This window comes from Rhododendron vialii, chromosome 11a (assembly GCF_030253575.1).
Source record: "Rhododendron vialii isolate Sample 1 chromosome 11a, ASM3025357v1".
Lineage (NCBI taxonomy): Eukaryota > Viridiplantae > Streptophyta > Magnoliopsida > Ericales > Ericaceae > Rhododendron > Rhododendron vialii.
In genome coordinates, this window is record NC_080567.1 from 29,240,560 (window position 1) to 29,266,389 (window position 25,830).

Here is a 25,830-nt window from a genome sequence, read left to right on the forward strand (position 1 = left end):
TGAAAAAAATATAAAGTTGTTTCCTTGAATACTGTCACTCCGGGAGGGGGGAAAATCCAATGATGTTTGATGGAATTAAATCCATAGCCCTCAAGAAAAAGGAGAGAAAATCTCGAAGAATACATAGCAAGTAACCAAAAGTCCAGCAGCTGTGAACATGAGGAGAGAAGAAAAACAAACAGCAATCTATCTACAAAAAACCATATACCCAATTCTACAAAACATATCATAATATTGTTTGAACTCGACGAGCTCAAATATGGGGAGCAGGAGGAAACACTCACCCAGCAAGAATGCATTAATCGGTCGTTTATCAAACTTATCTAATACTTGTATGAAGAACCAGGTGGAGCTGGAGGCAATCGGTTAGGGGTGCGGCGGCTGCTGGATCTTGAGCCTGAGCTTACATCTCCATTCTGGCTTGGGTCACTGTTCCGACGACTGTGACCGTTGGATCCAGACCTAGATAAGTCATTGTAGTCGGTGGGACCATTGGCAGCAGCATCGAATGCGGATCTCCAATCTTCACCAGGCCCACCAGTTCTTGGACTGCTTTCTGCAGAAGTCAATATGGAAAATACCTAAGTAACTAATAAATGCAAAAGGTGAGAAAATCCAGGGAATGGAAAACCAAAATCTTAGGAGCAAAAAATTGCCCAATTTCTAAGTGGGAATGACCGAAAGTTTTTTAATCAACAGTAAAGGTGAACAACATATGATGCATTGTCCCACATTTAAGAAACTAATGTAGCACTTGTAGTCATGACTCCGAGATATGAACAGATTTGGTCATTCCAAAAAGTATAACATTTAACACAAGTTTGTATTTCAGGTCTGCATCTCAAGCATGTATTTGAGAGCTTTAGATTCATAGGTTCGAAACATTAAGAGTTGGCATCTGAAGTAATTAATCCGAATTCTGGTTTTGTTCCAGAAAATAAAACAAGCATAAAGTGAAAAGGTAGCAAAACTGTCCAAGCATTTGTCACCTGCTCCACTGCCAGTATCCAACGTGCCGGAGGCTGCAGCAGCCCGATTGTCATGAATACTAAGTTGCCTAGTGAGCTTTGAGAGAAGAGAGGATTGTTTCTGAATACGCTCCCTTCTGCGCTTCACATTTTGGTCCTCCTGGAGCAATTCCTCAATCCTTGCCGTGCTTTGAGAGCTACGCAATTGATGTGAGATGTATTAAGTCAAAGAGTTCCAACAAAGAGAATTGAACAAATGATAGAAAAAGGTACAGGACCTCAACAAAGGTTAGCACTTTTATCCACATGCACGTTTCAGCTAGTAAATGTATGTGAAAATCACTTTTAGCAGCGGGAAAGGACTGCTAGATTGGTGCTATTACAACTGTATGTGAAAACCACTTTTTATTCTAACAGAATCTTGCACGACTCACAGAATAGAAGAACTATCATCTAGGGTCACATTTCTTCCTACACTCTGCCCAAGAAACGGAGAAAAAGGAAAGGAACAAACCCTTCAGTCTTCACAATTACTCAATGCCTCAAACGAAATATTCTTTATATTTTGATTCTAACAAAGAAAATAGAAAACATACACATGCGCACACACACAAAAAATAAAGAACAATTAAATATCGAATCAAATAAACAAAGTAAAAATCTGAGTTCTTCGTTATTATTCCTTTAATATCTGACCATGTAGGATTTTTTATAAATGGAATAACCTACAAAAACTATGGCAAGTTTATAAAGTGCCCCCCCGCGGTGCTGGCAAGCAATGCTTCTGATTAGATTTCCGCAAATACAGAACATCACAAAGGCAAAAAAAAGCTTAAACCAAAAGAACTCGTATAATGGTCAAAGACATTCAGTCAAATCATATACGTGTATATGCACCTAACCTGACTGAACTGTACAACTTATTAAGCATGTCTTCTTTGGCTTTCTCCACTTGGCAAAGAACCACTGCCTGCACGGCCAGAACAGGTAACAAAATGTTAAATAAACCATGAAAGATTAACGAATCAGGGAGGCATTGATAAAAATAAAACTGACCTTTGGGACATTGGCTGCAAGGCTGTTCAGGACAGCTTCAACATATCCACGTACTTCTTGGGCCATCCACCTAAGTTCTTCCTCTGGGTCAGCAGGTCTTCTAGCCATTGTTTCCTGGATTGTGCAAGTAGGGAAATAGTTCACATACTTCTAAAAAACTATTAAACGATACCAGAAAAGAGCACCTACAGCTGAAAAATGGTTGTAAAGAGAACACCAAGATTAGCATCAAATTATGAACCCTATACTTGAACCTCAAGATTAGAGGGGAGGACTAAGAAAACCACAAAAGATCTGGGCCTTGTTCGTTTCACATTTTAGTTTTGTTTTCAATCATTCATTACCCTATTTCTCTTTCCAATCATTATCCTAATTCTCCAATCATTATCCCAATTCTCCAATCATTACCTCTCTCTCTCTCTCTCTCTCTCTCTCTCTCTCTCTCTCTCTCTCTCTCTCTCTCTCTCTCTCTCTCTCTCTCTCTCTCCAATCATTACCCTATTTCTCTCTCCACCCACTACCAAAACTAAAATACCCAAAAATGGAAAACGAACACAGCCCTGATTTTTTGCTGTTAGAGGTGATGATTTTGATTGATAAATGTTTATCATATTGAAGAAACTAGATAATCTAGATTCATTACAGGATGATTGGTTTAGAGATCAGATACACACACACACATTGTCAAATCTTTATATCTTTTGTTCTATAGAGAGCAATGTATAATTTTCTATAATGAGGGGTAGAAAACAGTGCTACAGGCCGAACCATGTAATCGTACATCTACTACTCTCTTGAATATCGTACTTATCTAATTATTTTGGTTTGCTAACCACAATAATTCATAGGAATGACAATTGTAAAGCAACGACAAGGAAAGTCGGGGAAATAAAGAATATAGTGGCGCATGAAAACACGAGTACAAAACAAGCATCAAATAATAACTCACAAGAGAACCATCAGAAAGACTTTGCCGAATTGGAAGACCGGATTCACCCTTCACTTGACCTCCCTTAGAAGGTTGGACCACATGTCCTAACTTGTTTAACCACTCAACTTTATCCGCCATACTCTCTGCCTTTAACAAAACAACGCTGTGCGCTGCAAAATCATGGAAACTTTAATGTGCATAGCCATGTATTTCAACAGGCAAAAGGAAGTGAAAGAGAATCCACAAGACAGTTTATGAACACAAAGATGAACGGCATACCTTTAAGAACAGTCTTATATGGAACCTTGCTAGTAATCTTGATCACAAGACTGGGTGTTTTAGAATCCGGTCCATTCGCTTTTTTGTCCTTCGAACTTTTTGGAGGAGGAGCTTCTTCTTCATCAGACACCTCTTCAATATTACATTCCTGCACATTACATCCGAGATCAACTACTGAATGCACTCTCTTTCAAACATTTATATCGCAACTGTGTATTTTCCGATAAAAAAAGGATAAATAAAAGACAAATGCTAGGTTTATCTCCAGGTAAATTCTTGTCTGATCTGAAAGTAATAGCAGTCAATCATTACCTCCAACGTGATAACTCCATGGAAATGCCTTTCTTCTTGCTTTTTGGTGTATCCAAGCTGCATAATGAAGTTGGTTCAGAACAACAATGAAAATGTCATACATTAATAGCCCCTAAATTGACGAGATGCTGAAGTAACAGACTAGAATTGATGAGATGAGCATTTCACTCCTGAATTCATGTGTGTTAACCTATCTTCAGGAAGGCTAAAATGCTGTATTAGAAGTACCAACCTTTCCAGTTTTCTCATTTAAAACAAACCATCGTCTGCTCCACCCATTCTTTTTTGCACTTTTCTTCAACAAGAACCCTGCCATTACGTACCAAGACACGATTTTATTAGTTAGAAGGCTAAGCAGGCCAAGACATTACAAAAATTAATCCATAATCCACATTGATTTTTTTTTCTCCCTCCAAAATTGAATAAAGCACATATATGCACTCAAATTTCATCTTCAAGGTAACAGAGCTGCTAAGTTGCCTAGTCGTTATATTCACGCTTTTAAGCAAGAAAAGTGAAGTGTGCTGAATTTTGACCCAGGAACCAATAGGATCGGACTACCCGGACTGGGTTAGGACGGAGCGTGGTTCAAACAAACTGAACCCAGTTGGGCGGACCGTGTGAATGGGAAAGGTAAGGCTAATTGCCATAGAGAATAGCCAGAAGATTTTTTATGCTCGTAAGAGCATCCATATCAGGCTCTTCAAACTTCATCCTAAACCAAATTAGGGAGGAAATCTATAAAATCTAGGGAGATTTAGTGATAGGTCCACTATAGACATTTCATAAGCCCACAAGACCACCTATTAGTTTTGTACAGCCACAAGTCCATACAACCTAAACCCTAGAATACCCTATGAAAGTGCCTAAACCACTAATACCCTATAATAGGAAAGTTCACCCTAAAAAGTGCCTAAATCCTAGGGTACCCTACGCTAGGATACCCTACCCAAGGGTACTCAATCCTATACTCATAAAAAAGTGCACCCTAAAATCTTATGAAAGTGCCTAAACCCTAGGGTACCCTAAAATGGACTTGAGACCTTGCAAAATTAATAGATGGACTTGTGGGCTTATGAAATTCACATAATGGACCTAAGACTAATTTTCTATAAAATCTACCCTTTATCAGACTCCTCAAAGTGTGTCTGCAATTTGTAAAAGCTACAGTACCTCCTAAAAAAATAAGGCGGCGCTATTCACTCCCTTCTTTTTTCTTAGACAAGGAACATTCAATAAATGATTAAAAAACAAAGAACTTATATATATTAATGGAATAAAGGTAGAATAGAGAGTCCGATGCAATAGACACTTTAAAAAGTAGCAAGCTAAAGTAGAAAAGTGGCTTTCAGATGAGAGACAGCCCTGAATGACTTCATTTAGACGAGCTTCAACTCAGTCTTTGCATCTGTGCACTGATTCCGTGTAGGAAATGGGAACATCCCACCCTAGGGAGAAATATGGTTCTCCAAATACATCAGATTACTCAAACAAGAAATCATGCTCACACAAAATCACCAAATAGCAGGGTGTAAGTAGCGAATGCTTTTTTTATCCTAAAGTTCACAACAAGGAATTATTATATACAACATAACGAATAAAAAATACACCATCAATATAGGATCGAAAAAAACTATGAGCGAAGGTAATTGCATGAACCTGCAGTTATCTCCCCATCAGGCCCTGCAGTCTTCAAGCCTGATCCTTCTTGTACATCCTTATCTTGCTCACTTGATTTATCCTTCATTGATTTTAAGCTTCCCCCAGTTCCTGTTTGAGGACTAGAGGCCTAGAATGGAACACAAAAGACATTTAGGAAAACATTTGAAATCGAAGGATGTTAAACCCTAAGGAAGATGTGACAAGCAAGGGAGCCGAACATAAATGCAGGAATTTGAAGAATTTAAATTTTAAAAAATGGTCATCAAACTATTTTGACATCACGAGAAAGCCCATATACCCTATTCGAACTGGGTTGCTCTGGCTCTGGTCCCCTTTTAGAAGATCGTGTTTTTAGTTCTTCTTCTCGCCGTTGTCTATCCATCCTGGCAAAAATTAAACAACAACTGATCAGATAGATATTCCAAGAAACCACAGAATGAACTAAATACGACAGCGGATAAAAAAAAAAAAACTAAATATGACACATTATCCACCAGATTAACATAAGGTTACAAAGACCTTAGAGTTATTAGCGATACAGAGCCTATAATTATTTCAAGGAATCATTTAGGGCCAAACACCAGTTAGTAATCAGTAATCACAAACATATGTTAATAGAATGACTGCACTAAATAGAGTAATAATGCCACACCAACAAATGAAATACATTTGACAAGAAAACTTTTTAGATCTTCAAGACATTAAAAAGCATATAAATAGTTCCAAGCATAGAGCATACCGCCTCTGCACCAAACGGATGAAGTGTTGTGGAGGAACAAACGCACGTTCCATATCAACAAGAGCGACAACCATTTTTTTTGCTTCATTCTTAAACCCATCCAATGCATCACTTGCAATGGTCACAACCTACTTAAAAACTAAGTACTCGTTACTACCAGATGAAAGCATCAATATATCTAGCTACACAAACAACAAAAACAAATAGAAGCAGAGTGGAGCAGAGCATAATCACCTCTCTCTTAAAAGGGGGATATCTTCCAAGACCTGGTGTACCATTTGCAGCTGCTGAGACTATATCCACAAGTACACGATGCACCTAAAACAAAAGGATCACAAAATGAAAGGAATATACAGTGAAGGATAAATGAAATTCAACGTACTGCGTGTATTGTCCATTCATATAATATGTACGTAAAGCCTGTAAGCATGATATCTCTACTGTGAAGAAAACTTCACAGTTGACTGGTTTTCTTCACAGTTTATTCTATGCCTACAGCATATTTGTAGATTTAGAAGTATTGAACGGATCACAGATCAGTAAGAAGTCTAACAAATTGTATATGCTGCCATGTGATTGCTAATCCACCAAATGCCTAAAAACTATACCGCGTGATGTGTGAAATTATACCAATATGGCAAAGAAGAGTCCGAAATACTAAAACACTCAGAAACCACAGAGAAAATTTAACAAAATTAGAACCTAAAGAGGAACAAAACTGAGTCCTCAGTTCTCCATGCTGATTCCTACATTGTTCACCCTAACCAAAGAGTGCTCATCCACTCTATCATATAGAGACAATGCTTATTCTAACAACAAATAAACATACTAACACAATATGCATCCCCTAACTACGCAAACAAAAAAAGAGAGAATATTTTTTTTTAAACTACATGAATCTGCAACAAGTCCGAGAATTGGGGGTGCGACAATATATGGTTCTAAAAATACCAAGAATTGTTAGAGCTAAATAGAAAGTGGTTATTTAACTACGTTATAGGTAGATACCACACAGCCCATCAGAGACGAGGCCAGCTTGGGCAAACTACAAAACCACTTTTTTCCACCTGTGGTTATTCAGAAACCATTTGGTTGAAGTATCCTCTCGGCTCTCCTTAATGCAGATGAAACACTAGGGTCAACAAGAACCCATATAATCGAAAGCGCCTTCTTGTGAAATCCAGAAAAAGGAAAGACAAACGAGAAAAGTATTGAGTACTTTAATGAGATTAAGCAATCTCAGGGGAACCGCATTGTGTGGGTATTTGTAACAGAGAAGCAACAAATGTAATGAGCAAGTGATGTAGCCAAACTATGTGGTCCATGATACAACTCGCTTTTGAAGCCAGGAATTCTGTGGCTACAGTTACTCTGGTTTCAAAAAGAAGATCAGGGAACCCAGACTAAGGAAAAATGGGGATTGATAGCCATAACCCTAATACAAATGTATTATGGCTATACAATTTGCTTCATTACCCTAACATTCCCAACATTATGTACATTTATGCTGCCATGTATGTATTATGGCTACAGTAAAAAATGCACGTAAAGTAATTTGCCATAATACAAATGTACGTAAAATCTAACAAACTGTATATGGAGATTTAGAGGTATTGAAACTGCAACTCTCAAATGGGTCGGGGACGGGTAAAATAACAGAAAATTAGGGGAGAACACAAATGTATTGCTTTGTTTTACCTCATCAACGCAAAGACGTGCAGGTTCTTTTGCCATCTCTAAAACAACTTTTATTAAAGACCTCAATCCTTTCTCAGGGGATATAAGATAAGGTTGATAACCATCTGCTTCAAGCACAATCTGGAACCAACTCAAAAGGGTCATTGTAGAACAACAGGCAACCAAACCGATGCCGTAACTGAAAATGATAGTAATTACAAATTTACAATTGAAATAGAGAAGGAAACGTACCCTTTTGACATTGTTTATGTCAAAATGTCTATCCAAAGGAAGCTGTTTAATCCTGTTAGGGAAGTTGCCCTCAAAACTCGCAACAACTTTCCAACCGCTACCCTGCCACAAATATTTGTAAAAGCAGCTGAGAAAGGGAACAGACCTCATACAATAGCATAGATGGTAGTGAGTAATTGAAATTGCCCAATGCCATAATAATCGGCTATGCCACCATACCAACGCATTGCGATTCGTGAACCATACCAACTAACCCTTAGCAAGAGAACAAGATTGTGCAAGACAATTCACGAACAAACGAGTTGTTTTGAGATGCAACAAGAAAAAGACCGTGATCTGGAATTACACAGTATACTCCTTGTTTAAGCAAGCAAATCTTATGACTTACAAGCACAAATCTGTCGTCTATGCAAGAGGCATAAACTCCAGTTCTCCAACCAATGAGATAATCATGCAATTTATCCACTGATTCCACTCAAGAGGGATCTTTGAATCTTATAGGCTTTCTCTCTAATAAGATATCACGAAAATATTCCGCACTGTAGTTACTTGCTTAATTACCCTAACATTCCCAACATTACGTGTTTCTGCAAATTAATAAGCAATTGTGCGAGAGTGCAAATCATCAATGCTTTTGATATACATGTGTGTAATGGAAATAATAGTTAAAATTACATAAAGTAGGATGAAACACTAAAGCAAATTGTTATCAAATGCAGTTACTCCGGCAGTTCTCTTCTATCACAATGAACTGTGTTAAGTACGCATATGCACAAATGAGGTTTTTCTCTCCCCCATAAATTCTCACCTCACCAGTCGTAATATGTTGCAGAAATCTATCCTCAAATTCACGGCAAAGCTCCAATGCCAATGCTCTTGTACCTTCAGAACTATTAACCATTTGTTCACCAAGCCTTACTAATTCATCTTGCACTACTTGAGACTTACCCTGAAGCCTGCCATTTCAAACAACATAAGGTATAGATGATCAAAAAAGGAACTGCTCTATGTATACAAGAAAAACGACCTATAAAATTTCCAACAACGGCTATCCACTCATGAGCCCATATGCTTTTTCATACTAGCAATCACGAGCTCATAAACAAACTCTAAAAATTTAAGACTTAGGGTTCGTGAAAATAAGGCCATGAAGTGTTCAAATTTTGCATCCAAAGAAGAACGAAGTACGCCACGAAAACACAAGAACAAATCAGTTCTTTACGACAATATTCCATTTTTAAAGAAGTTTTGAAGCACTATATGTGACAGACACATGGGTAACTATCACTAATCATGGACAAGTACGAATAGACCCTGGGTCAAACAGGCACTACAAATATGCTTAGGTTCAAAACACAAAGAGACGATTACTGCTACTTGGACCTGAAGCAGGGCCCCATTCAAAGAACTTATCCTTCCGTGAAGGCCCTCAGGCCTGTGGCAACAGAATGTGGAACATTTCGTCAGGGTGATCCTGACATTTTGGTACTTTGTTGACCAGCCAACTTTGCTTTTGGTAAGTAGGTATTTATTAGCGTAAAATACTACTGTATTTTGAAACTGATACTAATAACCCAATATTTCTGCATGAAACAATTGTATTCTACTTCACAAATGTAAATAGAAGCAATGGAAAATGAGCATGTTTGCGGTAAATACATACATTCATGCAACAAGTTTCTGCACAGGCTTTTGATTAGGGAATTCTCCCCTACAATTGTGTGGCTGCACTCAGTGAGATTAACTCCTGTAGAGAGGAGTTGGGTGGAGATACGGTCCTATAAATTTTTCTAACATATGACCAAAAAACGCAAAGTAAACAGTATGTTTTAAAATTAAAAGACCCAAGAAGCACACAATGGTTTTTCCTTTCACTTTACTGACTCTCTCTATTTTGCAAACATAGCAAGTGAAGTTGTTTTTACTTCACCACATAAATACACAGGGAATGTATACACGGCAATACCAAGACAGGAACAATGGACCCTATGAATATCAATTAAACCAGTGACCATGATTGAGAACAAAAAGTCAAGCAGTGGCTAGAATAACTACCCTGTGAGGAGATTCGGAAGCCTGACTTTCATACGGTTGCGAATTTGGTTCGCAAGGGCCTCCACCAAAGCTAATCTGCCGAGCTTGTTTTGAGGGGCTCCTGTTAATATTGATTTCAGACTTTCACTCTCAGCCCGCCAAGCTGTCTCTAGAGAGTTTTCCGACCCAACGTTTCCCGACTGTGCTGAAGCTATGGAAACAGTTTGACCAATCAAAGCAACCCAGGGGATATCAGATGTACTTCGTGGTCCCTGACCCAGTAGAAGAGCTTGAACGGCTGCAAGGGTTTTTGGCTCTGAAGCCGCTTGATCTATTTTACTGATAACCCCAATGGTTCTGGTAACTATACCAGAACAGACAACGCTTAATTAAATCAATCTTCTTAAAGAAAAGGATGTAAAGTAACAAGACATACATGATAAGACCAATACTATAGAAACTTATTTCAACACAAACAAAATGCAGGGTCAACAGTAGAACGTACATTCTCCATCGTACTCCTTGGCAATTCTGAGGGCTTTATATGAGGAAATTTCTGGAGCCTGTGAAGCGGGTATTACAATAAGCAATATCGCGTCGTTGCGTTCAACATACTCACTCTGCAGGAAAGATAGGGAAATTAGGTCACGTCCAAGAAGAGAATTTTACAAACCCAATTAGAAGAGAAAATACAGTCAACCCTTCTGACAAAAAGTACCAATTTTAACTCGAGAACCTGATAAGCAGACACTCACCAATGAGTCATCAAATCCTTTATCCACTCCTGGCAAATCAATTAATTTCAACGGTGGAGCTGCAGAACCAGAACAAACAAATAAAGCAGTAAATAGGGAGTAGTCTTACTACAGATAATACAATCCCATTCTCCATAAATTTAATCAGAAATTCATATTCTTCCTATCAGATTAGTGATATACAGAGCTCCTGATAGCAAACTCTTCTAAAATAAACTCTCTTTTCTGAACAACAGAAACTCTTCTAAAGTAAACTCTTGGCCACTATTTTTCTTCAGAAATCAACAAGGGCTTCCAAAATCCAACCAAAGGTTATTATGAGACAGAATTCCTGTCTATATACTTGAAGCTTACAGCAGAGGGCACCGCAAAATTCAGAAATACAGAATGCAATCTGACATACTTCTGGCATATGCTGGGTATTGATCTTTTCTCATTTGATTAATAAGTCTTTGTTTTCTAGCGTCAGCTCAAGATACCAAAGACTGAACCATGCAGAATGCAATCTGACATGCTTCCATTTCATAGTAACCATCAAGAGCAGGTACAGAACAGCACAGAAGAACCATGCATGTGGCATGCTACACAATTGTTCGCTTGAATAAACAATCGTGAAATACAGGTCAGTGCAAACCTGTACTTGTTCGGAGTTTCAAATATATTTCATCACGAATCTTTCCTGAACTTTTGCTTAGTCTATCCTGTAAAGAATGCCGAAGAGCACCTGAGGTTGACCAGAAAGAGGACAGGGACTGTCAGAGTCATCCAAAAACGACCTCACAAAGTTTATGTAAGAAATAAATCAAACATATATGCATGTATGCACATGCAAACACCCATATCTCTGAAACCATTACATTCATTGCAAACAGATGGATTATAGTCTGGCAAGAGGCCTTACTTGCAGAAACCTGTTGGTTCTTGCTATCAATCTGCAAGATAATTGATTTACTGCTTAAAGTACTATCCCTCGCTAAATCAATGCTAATAGGAGCACGAGTAGCACCACCTTCACCAGTTGGCTGTCAAGAAAAGGCAGGGAAATAAGAACCTAATACACAGAACCAATCTTTAGCGACTAAAACCTAAAAACAGTCATCTTATTACCAAAACTCATTAAACCGATATACGAATGTATACTTATATGCATATAAACACTAAACCATACATTGGGGGGGGGGGGGAAGGAAACAGAAAGCAAAAGAACTTACCAAAGCAGGATGTCCAATTAGACTGTTCAACACAGCTGATTTGCCCGCACCCTGACCAATTTGTTCAGTTAGAGAACCCATGACATGAAGAGTACAGTTAACTCGAGAAAAATGTACAACTGAAGAAGAAGAAATCAAAAGACAAAAATATCAAAACTAGCTACACGATATTGAAGCTCCCTAAAATCGTTAAGTACCTCTAGTATAATAGTTAAGTATCTACATCCCATGATCATCATCCTTACAAAAAGAATATTTGCCATTGTGTAACAGAGTTGTAAACTTGTAATTTAAAAGAAGTTTCACATTTCCCATCAAGCGATTGGAACTTGATTCAGGAATTTCGTCCAGCGACTACGGATTAGTCCTTTCCAGTTCATGCTGGTTCTGGATTAGCCTCCACCATCTAAATCGGGCATCAATGGAGCCTGCATAGCTGGGGGTGGTTGCTCAAAGTAAAAAAGTGCTGCTTGTCCTAAAGAACTTCATTCGCCAAGAAAATTCAGAACAGAACTTTGCTTCTCTCCATGTGTATGGGAATTTAGGTTCAACATCCCCCAGATCCTTGACATTAAACCGACTGGGGATGCAATTCAGATGGTGTACTGATGCGATTTAGCAGAGCATGATAAACATAATTCTAACATCACAATATAAAAATCTCTATCCGTTGGTAGTGAAGAACTTATGAGTGCTCCTCATGAAATTGGGTCTATGCTCGGCAGTTTGATTGAGGCACTGCCAAGTGTATTGACTAAAGTTACCCTTGTTTGATTGTGCCATAAAGAGTGTGACAAAACTGCATATAAGCCCTAAGCCTAAAAAACATGCCTCTAAAGTCTGTAGAAAACTTCCTTCCATGTTAACCGTGTGCCGGTTCTTTGCTTCTTGGATCTCTATTAATTAAACGTAAAGGAATCTGAATAATTTCAACAACTTTGTTACTTTCTTTCCCCATCCTCTTTCCCCCACCTCCAACTTTTGACAACCGTATCTGACCAGGTAATGCCACCATTTAGTCTTCATTCGACTGCAATTTATCTCTCCGATCATCACATTCTCGTCTCATATGTTCTCCTATTTGTTGCTTTGCTTTTTTCTGACACGTTCGCTGCCGCCTTGCCAATCTCAAAGTAAACTTGGATGTCATTGATTGTCCAAACACAAAGATTCAAAAATACAGGCGGTAATTGAGATTCCTAAGCGTCTTCAAATTCTTAATCTTAAGGTTTTTGTCGCCTTGGTGATTGTGCCAATGTGCCTCATGGCCCTCATGAGAATTCTACTCTGTGTGAAAGCAGCTGTATGTGTGTAACTGTAATCTAAAGCGGCAAAGCAAAACAATGTAATCAAACACAAGCTCCGTCAACAAACCATGAGAGGATGTTGGAATAGACTAAAAAGGAAGCAGTAGGAAAACATAGATGCACAACATACAGAACACAATCAATACCAACATTGTCTAACAAAGAAGTCAACAGCAACATAAGATACTGGCCTAAGTATATAATGCAAAACCTTAGGCACATAAGCCTTTCGGTAGGACAACCACTCCAATTCCAATCCTCGATCTATGCCTGCTCTCTCAAACCTCGCTACCGCAAATTTTGGCAGTTTGAGATGTTTTTTAAAGATGCTTTCACGCTTGCGCTCCCTTCCACCGACGCGCATTCTGTGACTTGCTGCTAACCAATGCTAACCAAAACAACAATATTCTAGAAACACTGATTCGCTCGTTAACTCTACTAAATCTCGTAAAATAACCGCATATAACAAGCAATTTATCAAGTCAAACACGGTTTCTGTAACTTTAACCCTAATTCCCATTGCACATAGCTCAGGTGCGTCAATTAAACCCCTACCAATCACCAAATGCACTTAGATCCAGAGATCTACACGTCAAATCTATCAAACAAATAACCGAATCAATTGAGAAACAGTAGTAGATTCGGGACTCACGGTGTTGCCGAGCGCCACGACGTTGAGGAACGTCGTCTGCCGCTTCGACGATGACGATGAGTTTTCGTCGACGTCCTCGTCGGCAAGCAACGCGGACGCTTGCCGCATCGAATCGGAGAGCTCGTACAATTCCTCGATCGCGTCCATCGATCGATGAATCAAATCACTTCAAAGAGAATTCCAGAGATTCGCGAGTTTGGGTGGGCAAGTCCGAAATTAGAGCAAAAGGCAGGGATCGGGATGGTAGAGAGAGAGACACGAGGAAACCCTAGGTTTTGATAGAAGATGATGAGAGATCTAGTAATGATGTGTATGTGGATGGGGGTTACGGCGGAGGGCCGGAGGTTTGGAGTTGAAGTTTTGAAATGAGAGGAGAGAGAGAGGGAGGGAGGAGAGAGAGGGAATGATAGGGGGGCGGCAGTTTATGAGAGGAAGGAACAGAGAAAACGAGCGGAACGGTGACTCTCTCTCTCTCTCTCTTCGATGGTTCGATTTCTCTCTCTCTCTGACTCTCTCTCTCCTTGTAATAAAACGAGTTATTTTGGTTTGGGTTTTCGATTTTTCTCACAGGAGTAGGTCCCCCTGGAGTTTGGGAAATTGCCTTCCGGGGTAGTGTTTGAAATTCAAACATTTCAAAATGTTTGCCCTATTCAGGTACTAGTCAACATTTTTTCCATTTTTACCCACATTTGAAAAAAAAAAAATTACTCCTAAAACTTTATGGAATTAGTCCAAAACATAATCAAATTTGTTTTGACTTTGGTTAGCTCTTTGTTGCTGAATTACTGGGATCCAACAAAATGCTTGTTTTTTCCCCCTTAGATTTTGAGTTTTCCTTTTGAATAACGAAAATTTAGCGCATTTAAAGTTAGATCTACGAGTATTTCTGTTGCGAGTCTGCGCATGTTAAAATCTTTTTTAAGAGCTTACGTGACAATTTGACATATTAGAATTTAACATTTTCAAGTATCCATTCTAACCAACACGTCAAATTTATTAGTATTTTAGGAACTTGTGGAGCAAAGTGATGAAAGAATTTTTTTGACATCGTATCTCAAATTTGACATGAGAGAGTGCCGATGTCGAATGACCCACAATAAGCATTTGATGTTTTGATTGGAGTTGAGTTACACGTTAATTCTTCCGCTTGGCATGACACGTTGAATTTGATATCATTAATTGAAGATGCTCAAGTGCATGTTACATGACATGATGTTGTGATTTTTTATTTTTAAAAAATTGTACTATCACATTCATACAAGGTGAGATATGTTGAATTTATCTTCCTTTTTTAACCTAGGGGTGATAAATAGTGGAAGCATCATTCAAGCTTGAAGGGGAAAGAAAATTGTTGCATATTCTCATCGGTTACACTTGGTCTGCCAATTTTTTTTTTACAAGTACTGCTACGTGCTGTTGTGCCTTATGTGCTGTTGGATCATAAAGAAAAGTTCTTATTTGGTACCTCAAATTATTGACTGTCCTTACGTCCTTTCTGATTCTTTTTATTCCTTAAAAATAAAGAAATAAAATTTATACTTAAATTATGTGCAAAGAAAATATAATAATGTTTTTATCGTGCAAGTTTTGAGTAGGTGGTATGGTCGCATAATAAGTCAATCAACTAGGGTTAGCTCAATTGTTCAGGACTGGGAGGTCAGAAGTTCGAATTTCCCTATTGACTTGTTAGTGTTTTTTCCTTAGTGAGGATATTTCTTTGTTTGTTTGTTTGTTTTTGGCTTTATTTCTTGTATTCATGTCACGTGGACTCTCGCAATTGATGCATTATTTCATATATGATGTAAATAATATTTTCTATCAATTGATTAAAAAAAGTCACATAATAAGTCCTACTAGTGGTGAAACCAATATTTGAACTTTGAGATGACACTCCAAAATAATCGTAAATCCATCAATCTCAAAAAGAATGTTTGCAAAACAGGACGAAGATGTTTTCCTTCAAATTCAAAAAACAAACTCATTAAAATCTAGTATCTTGCCAGAGGAATTTTAAATGTTTTGAACCAAAAATGCATTTTTCCAAAGTCTTGATTTTGTGAACAAAACAGTTTTGGAGGGATGGAGAGAGAGCATTTATACATAATACAATAAAAGTACACATGTTATATGATTAATCGCGTGTAATACTCCAACAGATTGTTAGATGCCTGTTTTCATAGGCTAATCATCCATTAATAACAAGTAGTTAAACAAGATTGTGAAGCAAATTTGTGGTTTTTGAACAAAAAGTTTAGACCGGTTGTGCCCCCTCCTTAAAAGCTTCGCCCTTGAGTTCTAACGCATTATCCAAGCTTTCGTATTCATAATTGCTCGTTCCTAAGATCCCCGTCGAGTTTTTCAATGATAAAAAAAAATGCATGCTAATACTTGGGTATCCATAATTTTATGTGCTGAGTTAGCAATGAATCCGTGAGACTCATGTGTGTAATTTTCTTATATTAGAATTAGTCTTCCCCCGAAACTTGCCGACTAAAAGAAAAGGTACAAGATTATATAGAAAAACTTTTATTTAAATCACTTGTACACAATTATCTATGGTATCTCAATGTACACAGTTACACAATTATCTATGGTATCTCACTTATGTACATGGTTAAATCAGGTATGTACACGGTTACGGAGCATTTGATAACCTTTTTGTTTTTAGTTTTTGGTTTTTGTTTTTACCTTTTTGAAAACTAATGAAGAAAACTTGTTTGGTAACAAGTTTCTACTTTTTTGTTTTTCATAAACTTTTTAAAAGTTGTTGTAAACTATGGAAACTACAAAAAGGTAAATTTCCCCATTTTTTTTTTTTGAAAAACACAAATATTACCAAACGTGTTTCTTGTTTTCATAAACCTGTTTCTGCTTCTAGTTTCTTAAAAACAAAAAAACTGAAAACTGAAAAAGTTATCAAATGCACTCTTAGCTATTTAAACCAGTTCTGTACACAATTACCCAATATAATATGCAATGAATATTTTTGTTACTAGTATTTCAATTGGAAAACAATTCTTCAGAAAATAGTCTTCATCATGCACCAAATCATTGGAAACTGAATGGAGCATGCACTGCTTTATAAACTCAAATTGGCGCAGTGACAAGCACTTAGCTTTATAAACTCAAATTGAGGGTGTTTATTTTTTTTCCTTTGTGTAATGAGGAGAGATAAATAGATACATAGAGAGAAACGAGAGTAATAATTACAGAGAAAACTTATTGAAGGTCGTGCGTAGAAATAGATGTTAGTTTTGGAGACCCAAAACGACTTGACTTCTAGTCTAGTGGCTCAAACGGGTAAAGACTACTCACGTAAGAAGTTGTGGAAAGGATGGGCGCCACAAGCCCTTAAAAAGTCAACAATCAATTTGTCTTCGATCAATTCATACGAAAGCTGGCTTTGTCTTTAATTGAGCCCGGCTAATAGATGGTTTGGACCAATCCATCGGGCGAAACCAGATTAAAACGGTTATAAATCCCACAAACAAATCCAAATCTATCTTGTTTTCACTAGAAAAAGCATCAATAACACCACCATACCCAACACTGGTCACCAGTCTATTTCAAAGCAACAAATGGAATTAGAATACCTTAATCCACAACCCTTCATTCTTCTACCACATAACGTCGGTGGCACATAAGGAGTGTACAAATTTCTTCAATCATGGCATGAATGCAAAATATAATAAGGTGTGAAAATTTGTTAAGATTGTATAATTGATGCTTAATTGTGTCTCGTAAATCAAAGATCAAAATAGGGGGAGGGGGCGGGTTAGATCTCTTAGCATTCTTTTTTTTAGCAATCGGATGTCTGGGCCAGCGTGCACGCATCTCAACAAATATCAAAATAGGAGAGAGGGGGGCGGGTTAGATCTCTTAGAATTCTTTTTTTTTAGTAACCGGATGTCTGGGCCAGCGTGCACGCATCTCGACTAACTCTCCAAGGTCTTGAAGTTAACGACCGGACAAACACTTCAGTGGCCCCAAAGTTTAGAATGCCTGGCCTCCGTGGAATTCGAACATGCAACCTCATAAAGGACAAGCACTTATTGTTTTCTTGTCCCCACTTGGCCAAACCCCTTCCGGTTAAATCTCTTAGCATTCTTGATGCAATCTCGAAAATGGGCGTACCATAAAAAGGTGAACAAAACAACTCACATAATTGATTGAAAATTTGTCATAAAGCAACAGCTGTTTGAGCCCCATAACACACTCTGTACGAAGGGATGGGTTTGGTCATCAGAGCAACGAATTCAAGCAAGAAGTTAAGAACAATACATTTGGTGATAACAACGATAAAATAAGAATACATTATACTACAACATTTAATTTACAAAGAATGGAGAATGACTGTGGATTAAAAAATAAAAATATGACTATCGATGCTTACTTCGCTGGATCAAGTTATTTGTGAGGGTTCATATGCGGGTAAAGTCCCAAAATGTGCTCCGGCATGAAGTCATGCCTTGTCAAGATTCCTACTATTGGAGGTCTCTGCAAAAACAATTAAAAACAACCCATAAGTTTATATCCGGTCGTTCTTTAGGGGAAAAAAAAACTTGCAAAAACGGAATTGCTTACGAGTTGCAGAAAAATGAACAAAAAGCATGCCGTAACAAGCATGAACAACAATAATCGACAACGCGGCACAAGCCCTTTCTACGGTGTGCTTGTTTTTGTATTGTTAAGTTTGTGTTTTAAGAGTTCCTCTAGAAAATGACACAGGAATTTTACACATTTCACTTATGAAGAAAGAAACAGCCTTTCCAGCAGAACAAAACAAACTATTGCCAACAGATGAAAGCAGGAGCACATAAAAGAGAAACAAAAAGTCTATTTTTACCAAGTTTGCAAACCAAGTGGTTGTTTTTCAAACCAAGTTGCTCTTTTTTTTTTTGCAAATCAAGTTGCTTAAGGCTAGCTGTGTTTGGATCTGGAGAGATCTGTGAAGTGATAAAAAAAAGGCAAGGGATGTCCTTCTCCACATCCTAGCTACATTTTCCTTGCCTCCTATTTTCTTTCACATATCCCTTTCGCTAAGTCGATATCTAAATAAAGCCCAAAAGAACAAAACAAAACCAAAAAGAAAGGAATGGGAGGAAAGTTTTCTAAACTTTTAATTAGGAAAGGAAATGAAAGTAAACAATAGAAACTTACAGCAGGGGTTTTTGGCACAACACACATGTGCCTGAGACCAAGCTCCCGGAACAGGACTGCAGCTTTGGCTAGAGACATTGTCTCCACTACCGTATAGGGGGAGGTATTAGTAATTGGATGGAGATCAACGTACAACTCCCACTCCTCCTCCTTGACATCCAAATCCTCAAGCTTGAGACCTTTCCCTGACCCCGGCTTTGCAAAGTCGGACGCGTGAAACTTGCTCAAAATCTCTGATCCACTCAACACCCTCTTCTTGGTAAATTTCTTCCTTTTAAGCAAAACAAGCAAGTGGGACCTCAAAACGAGCCCACACAACTCCGGCGCATCTGAGAAAGGCGGTTCATCAATCACAGGGAATCCGTTATGATTTGTTATCTTCAGCGTGTGTAGTATAGTGCCAACTTTCTCGACACCAGAAAATGAAATCAAGGGACCGGAAACAACATCCCTAGCGACCAAGTGCCTCATGTATGGTTCAGCATGGGCTTCCAAGTACGGGAGTCCCTTCATTTTCACTATTTGGTCGTAAACGCCATTGTTGAAACAATCAGCCACTGTTTTTGAAATAAGGAGAACTAGCATCACCAGAGGGAGCATTAATAGGTCATTTGTGAGTTCAAGAAGTATGACACAGAGCGAAACGGTCATTCTCATGGTCCCACCAAGAAAAGAAGCGGCCCCAAGAAGCGCGAAGAGCCCAACATCGAGATCAGAGATGGAGACTATGAGGGTCCCAATGAGGCGCCCATAGGAGGCTCCGGCAAGTATGACAGGGATGAAGAGCCCGGATGGAATGGCTATGCCATACGTGATAATGCCCAGGCAGTATATGGCAACAAAGAAAATAAAGAGTGTAGAGAGGTGAACTTCCTCTTCATTGCCGGAGCTAAATAAGTTACGGATGACATCATCATTGGTATTGAGGAGGAGGGAGGCAAGGTCATTGTACTGGCCTGGAGGACATTGGAAGTTCTTGTAGTTTCCGGAGCGACCTATGGTTGGGCATTCTTCTTCCAGCCCAGTAGGACATGGGGTGCATCTTGCAAGCCATGGGAGGCCGTAAGAGCAACAAGAGGTCAGAAAGGAGATGGTCATGACAAGTAGGATTTTGAATCCCGGACCTCTCCTGCAATTCAGTATCCACCAATCAGCAAGAGATGAGAAAAATTGAGATGTTGCATAAAACACTCCAAAGATAACAAAAACATGTTAAGATTGGATAGCTAGGTACATGAGTTGATATGGAGATAACAATCATAACATCAAATATCAAGCCATATGAAAGTGGGATAGTACAATCTAGTCAACATAGAAAAGGGCGAAGAAAGAAAAATGAACTGTTCTATAGCTCAGTAATAAAGAAATATCTCATTAAAGAAGGGAAAAAGAATAGAAGCCATAGGCAGAGTTTGATAGCAGTACTATATCTGCTGGATTTGACTCTTTTCAAAATAGTCCGCCTTATCCTACATATAGTGGTATAGGATATGAAGGTGGGTTCAAACCAAAACAGCTACCTTTACATCCTATGTCCCATGGGTCCATATAAGGAGGATAGAGGCTGTTTGGAATAAAAATTAGTTATGTTGATTCCATATCCGATAACAAAAAGACAAAGGATATAATCCTACATGAAGCAAATCTAGTCCAATTCAGTCCAGTCCCTCCCAAATGACACCAAACCTATTATCAAACATGGCCACAACGCCTTTTAATTGGAGAGGGAGAGAGAGAGAGAGAGAGAGAGAGAGAGGGGGAAAAAAAACCTTATATATTCCATAACTCACAATTCTCTAGGCATGTTTTTCCACAAAAATCTTGCCCGAATTAAGATTCTATTTCCAATTAAATCAGGTTAATTGTCATCGACGGCATATGATGCTCTAACTAGGTGAATTCTATTATTACAAGGAGGATCATGTAGACATACTCATTGATGATGCTATAAGTACGAAGAACCTTGTCAACAAGATAATTGTAAAGGCTTCCGAAAATGCCTCCGATAATTCCAAGTAACATAATGGCCAATAGATCTGGGGTGCTATATTTAGGCACTGCTGAATTGACATCAAACATAATCAGACCTCCTTGCCCAAACAGTCCACATTTTCCACTTCGACAAACTTCTATTAGAGATCTCAACACCACAGCGACTACAGCTGTTGTGAAAAAAGTCCTCCAAAGAAGAGCACTCCGCCACCTAAAAAGACATCAAGGACATGGTCAGTGCCTACATAAGAATGAACTCCAAACCCATACTTATCATTTGGGGATAAGAAAAGGTAATTAAGTTACGTGTGTGCATGAGAGAGAGAGAGAGAGAGAGAGAGAGAGAGAGAGAGAGAGAGAGAGAGAGAGAGAGAGAGAGAGAGAGACCATGAAGCTGCTTCTTCAAGAGCGAATAAAACTCCGCCAACTGGGGCACGGAAGGCAGCAGCTACACCAGCAGCAGCGCCACAGGTGATCAAATCCCGTCGATCCCTATCGTTTTTGAAGTATCTGAGCCATTTCCAAGTCAAATGGTACTTGCGTGAACCTCCTTGTCCAAGTAAGTTGGCGATACAAGAGCCAGTGTGTACCATGGGTCCTTCCTTGCCCACAACAAACCCAGCAGCAACTCCAAATATGGAACCAAAAATCTGAAAAGTTTGAATTTATTCTCAATTACTATTACATTTACCATTAAATTCATGATAGCAGCTGCCAGCTACTATTACAATTAACAATCTGAAAATAGTCCCTGGAAGCCTTGGGAAAACAAAGCTTGCAAATTTACACCTTCCTATGGCAGCTCAAGTGGCAGGTAATAATGTAGCTCAACAAACCAAGAGGAAAGAAATAAGTCATAAGAATAAAGGGCAAAAGGAGCTTGGAATACTCAAAAGGTTGAGGCTTTAATGACAAATATAAGATACCAAATCCAAGTTCTTATTTTTAGCCTGTTATTTTGGGGACAAGAAACATTTGAGACACGTACAGAAAGGTGATTTTGGCTAAGAAATTACAGAAAAGGGGCTAAAGGAAAAAAGGAAAGAAGAGAAAACCAAAGATATAGAAATAAAAAACGTAGTCTAAGGTAGCATCATGAAAACACTCCTTTTAAGGGCAAAGAATCGGACTTCGATGCACTTAATCATTGGTGCTTCCATTTTTTCAGGTATAGAATATATAGTTGAAAGTCGTCACAAGAAAATTGACTCTGCATGTGAGTGCATATCACCCGAACACACACATCTACACAGAAGTAAAGTGAGGTTCTAACAAACCTTTACAAATAGGGTACGTGGAGCCAACATAGAATAAGCATCAACACCGTTAAGATAGGCTTTGACCTCTGGTATGCCAGATCCGGCTGCTGCAGGAGCAATGTAAGCACAGAGGGCTGCAGCGGCAATTGCCAAAACCATGTTACTACCAGCATATGCTGCGAATGCCCCATAATACCTGCACTGGAATTGGAGTCACTTACAGTTACTTGAAACAGGTAGAAGCCAATTGCTTTTGGTCTCCTATATCCTACATTTATGTTAGGTATTAAAAAAACAAATCAGAAACCAGACTTTCTGGGGGAAGAAAGCATGCTCTCCGAAGCATAATGCATCTGATCCAAGTAACAATCAAATGCCCACTGCATGCCAGCAGAATTTGCATAAAGCAGTTAAGCAATCTTTTCTTTCCCGTAGTTATGATTTTCTATGCTACAAAGGGTTGTAAATTCTTGCTCCAGGCCTATCCACAGGCAGAAATACAAATGGACCTACGTGTGGTCATGGCTAGAAGGCCAAACTGCCTAATCGAGTCTAGGAAGGATCCAAAATGACATCAGAAATAAGGTTTCTAGTTTCCAGAATCCTAAATAGGGTCACACCTTGCTCCTTTGTAAAAACTGGTTTATCCCTCGTTAGTCCCTTTCTTATTTTAGTAGTAGTCCCTCGTTTATTTTCTTTCTTTCTTTTTGTTAAGGAGGACACACCCTTCTGGAATCCTACACACTTATGCTTCTTTAATAGCATTTTCACCTCCCAAGAAAAAAAAAGGAGAGTAAGGATTTCACATGCATCATACTCCAACAAATGTATGCAGGACAGATAGAATTGAACCACAATGTTAGCAGCGGAAGGTGTGGGAGTATATCAGGCAAGAGGCCAAGCAAAAGTTTATCCTTCAATCAAGAAAAATGTTCTAACGCTTATAATTCAGGAATAAGTCATTACAGAAAAACAAAAAGCAGGATCTCTCTTCTGAACCACAGGATGTTACAGGGTTCATTGTACCAGGAGATTTAACCATACTCCTAACTAACAATGAAATTCTGGCACCAAAGATACCGCGACTTTCCACGGGGGATAGGCCAAAATACAACATTAATAACCAGAGGAAGTAAACCATAACAACAGCAATTCAATAAGAACCTTAACCTAACTGTATCAAGTGGAAGTCAGGCTTACTTTTCCTTGAGCATGAGATTGTTAGTAAGCAGAAGCTTAAAACCGGCAATGTTCTCAACAGCAAGGTTATTAAAGAATCCCACAACTCCTGTACTCAATCCTATAAGAAGTGCAAGTGTCCACTTTAGAACAACATACTGAAATATCTGAACCTTGTTCCTAGATCTCCAGTCCTGCTTGAAAAGATCATTTTCAATAATCCTACAAAAACACATATTAACAAATTAGACAAGATATATGCATGTTGAAAGCAGCAATCCAAGGTGCAAACAAAGTGCAAGTGATTTAAATTAGTCTAATTTTGACATGATTTTTTTTCTGGTTGACTCCATGACTTATGTTCATTTCTACAAAGGTGATCACACCGGTAAATTACCAAACGTTTTCACGCGTAATGGAACATTCATAAACACCACTTATGGTCTTCCTTTAGAACACCTGATTCCCAAAAACAACAACGAATGCTGATTTTGCATCAAAGGATATAACACAAATAAACCCCCAAATTACCAAATAAACAAATATCCATTTCTGAAACACAAATGCTCAGCACTAGGTTGTAATGCTATTACCCATTACATGCCAATAAGAGCAACTCCAATGCTACTTGGCACTATGTCTAGCCAAAAGTACCAAAAAAGGCCCATCTGTGATTTACTCTATTCTAGTTTTAAATGCATCTTCTCCAACCCAACTCTCTGTTTTGCCTATTAATAAAAACTAACTCATCAAACATTGAAAGAAAATTACTTCTTCCACAAATATAAAACTATACTATATATCTTATAAGTATTCCCAATCAACATGTAGAGACCACATGACAACAAATTTTCCTAAGAGCATGTCACAATTTTGTAACAATAATTTATTTTTTTGTTATTTCCCCATGAGATTGTCACATAGTTTGGTAAATGTACACAATTAGTTGGATGTCTAAAATCACCTCATTTACCTAGCAATTGGAGGGTGGCTACATTTAGCTCAGAAACATGAAAAAGGCAATTTGCCCATTCCTTCGAATAGTGCATTGAAGATCCAAAAAATAGATTTCCCTAGCTATTTTTTGCTAACCACCATTATTTGCCTAGTCAGTTGGAGATGCTCTAATCAATTAAAAAGATCGTGCCATCACCAAATGGTGTGTTTAGTTGGCGGGAATTGTGGAGAAACTGAAATAATAGTTTCTTTTTGTCTCCCCTTCATTTGGCCTATTCCTTTGAAGATCCAAACAATGGATTTGGCTACCAATTTTCACTAACAACCATGATTTGCCTAATGGGTTTGAGATGTGCACCAATTTATCAAAATGATAGTGCCATCCCACGTGGTGTGTTTGGTTGGCAAGAATTGTAGCAAATATTGATATGATTAGCCCCAAGAGTTAGTCCAATTGGTTGGTACGCGTAAGCTGGCCCGAACACCCTAACACCCTGACCCTCCAACCAAAAGAAAACTAGTATGATTGTTTTTTCATTTCCTCGAAACCAAACGCAGAAAAAAGAACTGTTTAACGATTAAACAAGGAAATGAAGTAAGGCCAGAAAGCCGAATGCGTACTCGTAATCGAGGCTTTCAATGGGGCAGACATTAGCCCCGACCATAGCAATCTGAGACGTATTGTTCATCCGACTCCTGCTCAGAAGCAGAGGCTCCCTCAACCCTCCTACGCTCCTCTCCGAAAACGACGACGACCCGTTCCTCTCCATCTTCTCCACCTTCTCGTCGTCGCACCCCAATCCCACCTCGCTCTCCAGATCATTCGCATCTCTCCTCTCCATCTCTCTCTCTCTCTCTCTCAAACTTGACAAGCGGATACGTATCTGCTTTATGTGAGGAGAAAAAGGGAAATGTGTGAAGATTTGGGAAAGCGTAAAGAATTTGAAGGCTTGTTGACGTGCACGGGGAATTTTTTGATGGAACGAAAAAGAGTGGACAATGGTTGTCAATTTTCTTGAAAGTTCGGTTGGATGACAGCGAGTGATTGAAAGACGACGAATCCATTGATTTTCCGAAATGCCCGCAAATCACACATGTTTGATGTCGGGTTTTGTCTCTCTTCCGTGGATCTCTGTATATTGTTTTGCGGCGGGTCACGTTGTGAGTTGCGCTGCAAACGAATTGGGCCGGCACGTATAGCTCGTGGCTCGATTCGTTATGATCTAGTTTGTCTCGGCTAGTTTGATAACGGAACCGGATTTGAGTTTGAGTTTTTGGCTAGTTTATTGAACGAGCCGAACTCGACACTCAAAAACTTTGCATGAGCTTGGCTTCTTTGTATAGACTTGACTCGTTTAAAGAGACTCATTAAGTAAATTAGCCATGCTCGGCTCATTAAGGGCTCGACTTATTTGTAATCGAGCTAAGGTTGAGGTTGAGCTCTAGTT

The 25,830-nt window shown here is 38.7% G+C and overlaps 2 protein-coding genes across 3 annotated transcripts; both read right to left on the minus strand.

Moving 5' to 3' along the window:
• LOC131306360 (dynamin-2B-like) lies at positions 1-14,363 on the minus strand. The gene is made up of 22 exons (XM_058332555.1): positions 13,836-14,363; positions 11,877-11,927; positions 11,567-11,687; positions 11,300-11,389; positions 10,666-10,724; positions 10,416-10,530; positions 9,932-10,274; positions 8,685-8,832; positions 7,877-7,978; positions 7,646-7,765; positions 6,182-6,265; positions 5,948-6,075; positions 5,507-5,591; positions 5,206-5,335; positions 3,779-3,855; positions 3,547-3,603; positions 3,235-3,382; positions 2,974-3,125; positions 2,025-2,138; positions 1,871-1,938; positions 990-1,165; positions 1-556 (listed from the first exon to the last, which is right to left on the minus strand). The coding sequence occupies exons 1-22, from the start codon at positions 13,980-13,982 to the stop codon at positions 324-326; spliced, it is 2,748 nt and encodes a 915-aa protein (XP_058188538.1). The 5' UTR covers positions 13,983-14,363; the 3' UTR covers positions 1-323.
• Positions 14,364-18,106: 3,743 nt separating this feature from the next.
• Positions 18,107-25,462, minus strand: LOC131306361 (chloride channel protein CLC-c-like). Of its 2 annotated transcripts, XM_058332556.1 has the most exons (7): positions 25,004-25,462; positions 23,447-23,647; positions 22,265-22,442; positions 21,375-21,637; positions 20,929-21,198; positions 18,996-20,124; positions 18,107-18,332 (listed from the first exon to the last, which is right to left on the minus strand). In XM_058332556.1, exons 1-7 carry the CDS (start codon positions 25,222-25,224, stop codon positions 18,243-18,245), a joined length of 2,352 nt encoding a protein of 783 aa, XP_058188539.1. In that variant the 5' UTR covers positions 25,225-25,462; the 3' UTR covers positions 18,107-18,242. The 2 variants fall into 2 exon arrangements, with proteins under 2 accessions (XP_058188539.1, XP_058188540.1); XM_058332557.1 differs by lacking the exon at positions 25,004-25,462 and having other exon boundaries at positions 22,265-22,447; positions 23,447-23,607.
• Between the last annotated feature and the right edge of the window lie 368 nt (positions 25,463-25,830).